The sequence below is a fragment of the Penaeus vannamei genome, chromosome 38 (assembly GCF_042767895.1).
Source record: "Penaeus vannamei isolate JL-2024 chromosome 38, ASM4276789v1, whole genome shotgun sequence".
NCBI lineage: Eukaryota > Metazoa > Arthropoda > Malacostraca > Decapoda > Penaeidae > Penaeus > Penaeus vannamei.
In genome coordinates, this window is record NC_091586.1 from 27,824,873 (window position 1) to 27,834,872 (window position 10,000).

The 10,000-nt window shown below is 36.1% G+C and overlaps 1 protein-coding gene across 1 annotated transcript in view; it reads left to right on the forward strand.

The window, feature by feature from the left end:
- The window catches only part of LOC113802457 (transcription factor Sox-21), an 8,389-nt gene extending 1,162 nt beyond the window's left edge, over positions 1-7,227 (forward strand). The window contains exons 2-3 of the mRNA XM_027353051.2: positions 4,420-5,862; positions 6,021-7,227. Coding sequence (XP_027208852.2) covers positions 4,420-5,544 — 1,125 coding nt within the window. The 3' untranslated portion in view covers positions 5,545-5,862; positions 6,021-7,227. The remainder of the gene's footprint in view (positions 1-4,419; positions 5,863-6,020) is intronic.
- The last annotated feature ends 2,773 nt before the right edge of the window (positions 7,228-10,000 follow it).

Consider the following 10,000-nt stretch of genomic DNA (forward strand, 5'->3'; position numbering starts at 1 on the left):
CCTGCTTTATTTTCTGTTGGTCCAATTCTGTTTTTTTTCATTTTTCATGCTTTATTTTCTATTGGTCCAATTCTGTTTTTTTTTATTTTTTTCTCCTGCTTTATTTTCTGTTGGTCCAATTCTGTTTTTTTTCATTTTTCATGCTTTATTTTCTATTGGTCCAATTCTGTTTTTTTTTTTTTCATTTTTCATGCTTTATTTTCTATTGGTCCAATTCTGTTTTTTTCATTTTTTTTTCATGTTTTATTTTCTATTGGTCCAATTCTGTTTTTTTCATTTTTTTTTCATGTTTTATTTTCTATTGGTCCAATTCTGTTTTTTTTTCATGTTTTATTTTCTATTGGTCCAATTCTGTTTTTTTTTTTTCATGCTTTATTTTCTATTGGTCCAATTCTGTTTTTTTTTTTTCATGCTTTATTTTCTATTGGTCCAATTCTGTTTTTTTCATTTTCATGCTTTATTTTCTATTGGTCCAATTCTGTTTTTTTCATTTTTTTTTCATGTTTTATTTTCTATTGGTCCAATTCTGTTTTTTTTTCATGTTTTATTTTCTATTGGTCCAATTCTGTTTTTTTTTCATGTTTTATTTTCTATTGGTCCAATTCTTTTTTTTTTTCATTTTTTATTTTCTATTTGTTCAATTCTGTTTTTTTTTCATGTTTTATTTTCTATTGGTCCATTTTTGTTTTTTTCATTTTTTTCCTGCTTTATTTTCTATTGGTCCAATTCTGTTTTTTTTTTTTCATGCTTTATTTTCTATTGGTCCAATTCTGTTTTTTTTTTTTCATGCTTTATTTTCTATTGGTCCAATTCTGTTTTTTTCATTTTCATGCTTTATTTTCTATTGGTCCAATTCTGTTTTTTTTTTTTTCATGCTTTATTTTCTATTGGTCCAATTCTGTTTTTTTCATTTTTTTTTCATGTTTTATTTTCTATTGGTCCAATTCTGTTTTTTTTTCATGTTTTATTTTCTATTGGTCCAATTCTGTTTTTTTCATTTTTTTTCATGTTTTATTTTCTATTGGTCCAATTCTGTTTTTTTTTCATGTTTTATTTTCTATTGGTCCAATTCTGTTTTTTTTTCATGTTTTATTTTCTATTGGTCCAATTCTGTTTTTTTTTCATGTTTTATTTTCTATTGGTCCAATTCTGTTTTTTTTTTTTCATGCTTTATTTTCTATTGGTCCAATTCTGTTTTTTTTTTTTCATGCTTTATTTTCTATTGGTCCAATTCTGTTTTTTTTTTTTCATGCTTTATTTTCTATTGGTCCAATTCTGTTTTTTTTTTTTCATACTTTATTTTCTATTGGTCCAATTCCGATTTTTTCATTTTTTTTTCATGTTTTATTTTCTATTGGTCCAATTCTGTTTTTTTTTCATGTTTTATTTTCTATTGGTCCAATTCTGTTTTTTTTTCATGTTTTATTTTCTATTGGTCCAATTTTGTTTTTTTTTCATGTTTTATTTTCTATTGGTCCAATTCTGTTTTTTTTTCATGTTTTATTTTCTATGGATCCAATTCAGTTTTTTTTCATTTTCTTGCTTTATTTTCTATTGGCCCAATTCTGTTTTTTTTTTCTTTTTTTTCCTGCTTTATTTTCTATTGGTCCAATTCTGTTTTTTCTCACTTTTCATGCTTTATTTTCTATTGGTCCAATTCTGTTTTTTTTCGTTTTTTTTCATTTTTCCTGCTTTATTTTCAAGCAGATTATTTCAGTCATTATCAGTAATTGATTGCTTATTGTTCTTATTAATTGATTATGTATTTATTCTTTATTTTCAAGCGAATCATTTACTTTATTCATTATCAGTAATTGACTAGGAAAGTAGCCTTGTTAAAAATAATTGTGTACATATATTTTATTATTATTATTATTATTTTTTTTTTTTTTTTACGTTTCTCTTTTAAGTTTCCGTTTTTTGTGTATACAATGTTAGGAAGAAAAATAAAATATTGTAGGAATAAAGTCCTATCAGTAGGTTATTCTTAGTGCAAAAAACATGATTTTCTAGTATTGGTAGAAATTCTGACTGACGAAAACAGAACTTTGGCAATAACTAATGTAAGTGAAATTAGTATAAGCAATCGTAAGACATAATAAAGACCAAATTCATAAGGGAGAACGTAAAGACGATATGTTTATAAAATTTATTATAGAATGAATATGTAATTAGTTTCATAACCGAAAACCGTTTATCATAAAAGTACATTTTAATGCTGCTTTCGGAACTGCTCGTCTACCTCGTCCAGACAACTTGTCCAGGACCAGCAGGACGAGATGCACCGCGTTCGGAACCTCCAAGACCCTTTCTGCCCAGAATGCAACCGGTTCGAAAGTAAACATTCACTTTTTTATCATACCGGTGTCTTTATTTTCCACGCTGCATAGGTTTTTTAACTCCTTTGATGCACATTGAACTTACCTGCCACTGACAAACACAAAAATATCCTTTGATAACACCAATAAAGGGTCATAAAATTACCCACTAATATCTTGTGGTTACCTGCAACTGTCAATGTTTACATACAAGAGCTATTGTGACGTCATCTGGTCCTGCTCGGCCGTCCTTCGCAGGAGGGCGAGTTGGACGAGCGAGACTACTTGTCCGGGACGAGATAGAGAAGGTTCCGAACGGTCAAAACATCTCGTCCAAATGGTCTGGACGAGACAGACGAGCAGTTCCGAACGAACCAAAACAACAGTCTATATGCTATGTTAATAATTTTCGAGAAAAAAATTGTAATGGCCTCTAACAAGTAATTTTGAATCACAATTCGAGTATATCAACAGGTTGACTGATGACTTAGAGGTAATTTTTTGCAATGAATATATATTTAATTTTTTTTCCATATCTTTGTACAGTGTTGTTTAACTTTCTTAAAAGTGGATATCCTGAGGGAGAAAAAACAACAACAACACAGACAGAATAAAGGAAGCATAAATAAACAGAAATAAAGAGAGGGAGTGAAATTGTCACAAACGAAGGCGTGAAGAGTAAATAACAGACACAGAAGAAGGGAAAACTAAACTGCCATGAATGCTAAAGTTCATAATAATTGTATATGTGTTATCTATATCTATTTCTATCTATCTTTATACATACACACACACAGATACGTGTATATATATATATATATATATATATATATATATATATATATATATATATATATATATATATATATATATACATATATTTATTTATTTATTTATACACACATACATATATGCATACGTACATACACATACCCATACATACATACATACATACATATATATATATATATATATATATATATATATATATATATATATATATATATATATATATATATATATATATGTGTGTGTGTGTGTGTGTAGGTGTGTGTGTGTATGTGTGTGTATGTATGCACACACAAACACACACACACACGTATATGTTTATATTATTTTTCAAAAATATATAATGTCCTTATTTTCCTTCTCAGTTGAAGAAAATTGATGAAAATAAAATTTATTCATTTATTTATTATTATTTCAATATATTGCGGCAAATATGTTTTTAAATAAGAGATTTAGATGATGTGAGATGGAAAGAAGACAAGAAAGAAATAAGGATTATATATATATATATATATATATATATATATATATATATATATATATATATATATATATATATATATTTAAATGTCTTACGGTTTATGGATCCTAATGGTATTATTGTTTATATCGGACCATTTATGTCGCAAGCAACATAGTTTTCTTGCATGCAATGGTATGCTTAGCTACTTGTTTATATATATATATATATATATATATATATATATATATATATATATATATATATATATATATATATATATATATATATATATATATATATATATATATATATATATATATATTGGAAATTAGTGTAGTAGTCAAAACTCGGATGATATAAGACTTGATAGAGTAAAAAAAAAGAAAAAAAAAAGAAAAAAAAATCTTCCAATGACAATATTTAGCTACTCCTTTCTACCATTTGTCTAGATAATTAGTGAATGGGTAATACAGTTAGTCATAGTATTTTTTTTTTATTTTTTTTTTTTTTGAGAGGTAATGTGCTATTTCTCATTCACATTATTCCCAAATGCGTTTTGAGTCGCACGAATAACTGCCAGGAATGTTATCTTGTTTCATATCATAACACATGCAAAAAATAGGTATTATGCAATGCTGGTTATGGTTTACCTGAGGATTAAGACCGCGCTTAATCCTTCCGGTTATCATGCTATTAAAATAACTTTTCTGTGATATATTCCATTTTACTCAAGCAGTTACTTAAGTCGTTCAGTAGTATCATCCATGCAGCCCGAAGCACACTCTCCGTCAGGTAACGTCAAATTTTCCCAAAGCTCCCTTAGTAACCCCCCCCCCCCTCCGCCCCCAGACCAAGAAGCACCCGCCCAACCACGTGAAGCGCCCCATGAACGCCTTCATGGTGTGGTCGCAGCTGGAGCGCCGCCGCATCGTGTCCCAGACGCCCGACATGCACAACGCCGAGATCTCGAAGCAGCTGGGGCGCCGCTGGAAGCTTCTGACGGAGGAGCAGCGGCGCCCCTACCGCGACGAGGCGCAGCGCCTGAAGGTGCTGCACCGCCTCGAGTACCCGGACTACAAGTACCGCCCGAGGAAGAAGAACGCGAAGGGCTGCGCGCCGCCCCTGGCGTCCCTGCCCGGAGGCGCCGGGGACGTCCTTCGAGGCGTGGCTCTCGGCGGCGGCGGGAGGGTGTCCAAGGGCCGGTCGCCCCTCGTCGGGGGGACGCACTCGCCGCCCGCCAACGCCGCCACCGTCATCAAGATGCGCGAGTGCCTCCGGGCGGCGAACCTCAAGCACCTGGCCAGCAAGGCCGCCGTGCCCCCCTCGGCCGCCCCGCAGCAGCAGAAGCCGCAGCCGATGTCGCCGAGCGCCCGCCTGCCCACGAGCCCTTCGCACGACCTCCCCGACTCGCCCGAAGGAGCTGCGACCTTCAAGAACCGCGCCCTCCGCTCCACCGACCACGCCGTGAAGGAGGAGCGGCGCGGCGACCCCATGTACTGCAGCGGCGGCGCGCCCGAGGCAGGCTTCGGCTGGCCCAGCGACCTCCTGTTGGCGTCCTCGCCCTCCGCGCCCCCGGTGGAAGCCGCGCCCCTCGCCGAGGACCCGCCCACGCTCGCCGACCTGGACAACATCGGCGTGAAGGACCTGGTGCCGCTGTCGCCGGGCCTGGCGCTCGACCTGCACGCGCTCGGCTCCGACATCGAGCTCTGGCCGGCGCACGAGGCGGGGCGGGACCCTAGCGCCCCGAGGGACCTGGCGACGCCCCCGACGCCCTACCACAGCGGCCTGCAGGACCCCTGGACGCAGGCGCTGTGGGAGGACGACGTCGAGTCCTTCGTGGAGGAACTGCAGATCAAGTACCAGCCGCTGCAGCTCGAGGCCAGTCCGCCCACGGCGAGCCAGGCGGGGGCGGCGTCCGCGTGGCTCCGGCCCGCCCTCGAGGTGTCCTACTCGCTGGGCGACCCCTCGAGATGAGCGGGGGGCGCCGGCGTCCTGCGCGACCTCGCCCCCTTCGTCACGGCGAGCTGGTCTCCGCCTCTTTGCTTTCTCTCTCCTCAAGCCTCTCTGCGCCCCTCCTGGACCGCAAGTCTCCGAACGCGGCGGGTTTTGTGTCTCTCCCCGGGGACAGCGCCGCGCGGAGGGTGACAGCGCCTCCGGCAAGAAATGATCTCAAATCACGGCCAGACACACTTCCCAGCTCCCCTTTCCTCCTATTTTTTCACCCTCTCTTTCTTCTTTTTTCGTCGTCAACGGTTCAGCGCTTCCGACATCCAGACCGAAGACGTCCCCCTGGTAAGATTCTCAGTTTCTTTCCCCGTTAAACCACCTCCGTTATACCTGACTTTACGTGTGCTTATCCCACAGAAATTTAGACGTAGAGACAGTAAAACCCATCGCTACAGTCTCCCCTTTTCTAAAGGCTACCCAACCCTTTCTTTCTCTCTCCACAGGACAAAGAAGAAAGTGTTCATTTCTTCCGTTTTGTTGGTCCAAGGCGAACCCGGACATCTGTATGCTCTCGATCTGTCTGCTCACGGTCGACGTCCGCAGGGCACGGCAGCTTATTTGGCCAGGAGTTCTCGTTCTGCTGTGATAGAAGTTTCAGTTTTTTGTACTATTTTGTTTTAGCGATAAGGAAAGCAATGTGTTAATCTAGTCTTTTTACATTTCTTTTGTTGTGCAAATCGTCCTGTTGGGTTGAGCTAATTTTTTTGCTACTGGTTAGCAGTGTCTTGATAACAGAATTTTTTATATATGAATATAATCTTTACAATGACAGTTTTATAGCAAGGATGATATGAGATAAGAAAGATTGACTGATTCATCTCATGACTAATAGATGGCGCTGATGATCACAGTTTGACGGTGCGAACGCCATCTATTGACTGAACGCGATACTCAATCAACCTCTTTCTCCTTCTCTCCTAGATTAGTGTCTCGTTTGTTAGCAAAGAAAATAATCCTGTTTGTTTGCTTATTTCAGTAACCCAAGTGTTTTTTTTTATCTGCGTATAGTCGGCTAATTGCCCTAACTTTGACGTGGCCCAGCTTGGCCTGGGATTTGGAATACTGGCCCAGGTGGTCTTGTGAAGATATTTATTGGATATTTTGGGACGGGGGTTCGGCCGCCCAAAGGGGTTCTCAGATCAAATGTTCGAAAACTTGCTTAATCAATATTTTTCAATCCAAACCTTCAAGTTGAACATGAACATCACAGTATTCACGTCAATCCAGTTATCTCATGAATGTAGTCATCTAAAGTGAAAATATCGATGCTAATTATTTATTGTATATTGTAGAAAGCTTAAATGTACAGAATATTGGATAAAATGGATAAGAGTCATTTTTTTCTGAGAGTACCTATGGACGCACAAACCCTCATACATGTTATTGGATTTTCTGTTAGTGAAGTGAGTTGAAACATTTCGCTACAACGGAATTTGAGCAATTTGCATATTAAAATCGAATATATTTGTTTTGAAAAGAGTGTATCTGAGTAATAGTACCTAACTGTGAGATAAATACGGTGATTTCTTTATCCATTTCAAAAAAAGTAATTTTTCTCTTTTATCGCGATTTGTCTGCTCTCTCTCTCTCTGTGGATGTGTGCGTATGTGCACACACATACACACGTACTTACACACACACACACACACATATATACGTTATATATATATATATATATATATATATATATATATATATATATATATATATATATATATATATATATATATATGTATGTATGTATACACATATATATATACATATATATATATATATATATATATATATATATATATATATATATATATAATTATGTTTACGTAAACATCTCTGTGTGTGTGTGTGTGTGTGCATGTGTGTTTATGTATGTGTGTGTGTAAGTGCGTATGCGTGCGCGTGCGTGCGCATATATATGTATATAAACATATATATATATATATATATATATATATATATATATATATATATATATATATATATACATATATATATATATATATATATGTATGTGTATATAATATATATTTAAATGCGCGCGCGCGCACGTATGTGTGTGTGTGTTCGTGTGCGCGTGTGTACACATACACATATACATACATACACACACACACACACACAGAGTTGCATAGTGCAAGACAAACAAAATTCAAAGAAATCACTATGTACGTTATATATTTTATCTTTGTCACAGATTTATGCTGTGAACAGAAAAAAAATGTGTGCATTCATTAAAGAACGAAGCTCAGATTTCAAGGTCACTCAGTATCATATTTTTTGTGTCTTTTTGTCGCTCAGGCCGGTTCAGATGTGCAATGTAAAAGGAATCAGTGTTTTCTCACTTTCACTGAATATATATTCATGTCTACTCAGTTTCCTCCGTGGAAAAATGGACATTTTTTTTTGTACAAAATGGAAGATAACAATATATGTTTTTCTGTAATGTATAAGCGTTCGCGAGAGTTGTCGACGGGAGAGGATTCGCCAGCACGAACGCACGCACGCGGATCCAAGGTGGATACACGCGTATGCATCCAGAGGTATCCGGTCAGCGTATGCGAACGACTTTTGTTTGTAAACAAGGCGCTCTCCCTCGCCTCTCGAAGCTCTTTTTCAAACCCTGGCTCGGTCTCCTGTCTCGAACTGATGTTGCTGGTCAATAAAGATTTCCCTTTTATTGGTATTCATCTTGGAGGTTTTATTTGTATGCTTAGGATGATCCTTTTTTTATGTTTTAAAGGTTGGAGATTATTGGTTTCGTGGCTTCAGATGAATAGGGAATACCTTTCAAATATCTCTTTACTCTAGAAATATCATTCTATTTTAAGGTCTAATTGCGTGAATAATTCACATATATGATAAAAATATCGTAATTAGCGTAATATTGTCGAAGACGCCGATAACAATATTCAAAATTACATGAACAAAATTATCATTATTATTACTAGAATAGAAACAAAAATTAATGAGTCACACTGAACACTTTAAGCAGGTCAAAACAGCTCAGAAGGAGAGAGAAGATGGAAAATCATCAGCTAGTTTTGTAGTAAAAACATGCTAGCAGATCTTTTATTAAACTCAAGAGTCTGAGAAATTACTATCGATCGACTTTTATCAAATGCCATTCATGTGCATACGCAAAAAAAAAAAAAAAAAAAAAAAAAAAAAAAAAAAAAAAAAAAAAAAAAAAAAAAAAAAAAATATATATATATATATATATATATATATATATATATATATATATATATATATATATATATAGACTATTTTCCGAAGAATTAATGATTTTATAGGCTTGTATTTTTATATGCGATCGTATATGTCTTAGTGTGCACCACGTTGTTGTGTGCGTGTGTGTATGTTTGTGTGTGCATGTGTATTTGTAAATACGTGTGCGCTCATAAAAGTCTCTGCCACATGTACGTATGCATCACATGTACTAGCTTACAACCATCATTAATATAATTCGATATCCCATGGTTACTTTTTTCGGCAAGGTCGTTAAAGGTCTTGGAGTTGAAAGGTCAAAGGTCAGAAACAGAAAGTTTTTTGAGTGTCTCCTTCAAGTTTCTGTGGTTACTATTTTCTTTGAGAGGATCATCAAATGCGCGTTTTTATGTGTGTATGTGTATGTTGGTGTGTATGTGTATGTTGGTGTGTATATGTATGTTGGTGTTTGTGTGTGTGTATGTTGGTGTGTGTATGTGTATGTTGGTGTGCGTATGTGTATGTTAATGTATGTGTATATTTGTGTGTGTGTGTTGTGTGTGTAATAAGTGTGTGTGTGTTGTGTGCGTAATAAGTGTGTGTGTGTGTTGTGTGTGTATATAAGTGTGTGTGTGTTGTGTGTGTATATAAGTATGTGTGTGTGTGTGTGTGTGTAATAAGTGTGTGTGTGTTGTGTGCGTAATAAGTGTGTGTGTGTGTTGTGTGTGTACATAAGTGTGTGTGTGTTGTGTGTGTATATAAGTGTGTGTGTGTGCCTGTTGATGAGTGTGTGTTTGTTGATGTGTGTGTGTTGATATGTATATGTGCGCATATGTCTGTATTTGAATTTATGTGTATGTAAAATTCTTTGAAACTTCCTCCTTTCGCTCTCACTTTCACTGATTTTCACAAAACAATTTCTTTCTCAGAGTTGTAAAATCACGAATATACATGTACCAACTAAACTACCCGAATATTCTATCTATTCTTAAATAATTCATTTCTTTCACCAATTGTGCATTATACATCCTAATTAATCATTCATATTGCATATTAATTACACAATTTTATAATCTCTCATCATTCTTGCTGTTGGTTTATATACATTTGTTACTGCTAACTTAATTCTGAATACATGAAGATAGAAAGAAAATTGAAAGAGCAAATCCAAATAATGAAAAATAAGTACAAAAAGAAAACTCTAAAAAAAAAAAAATAG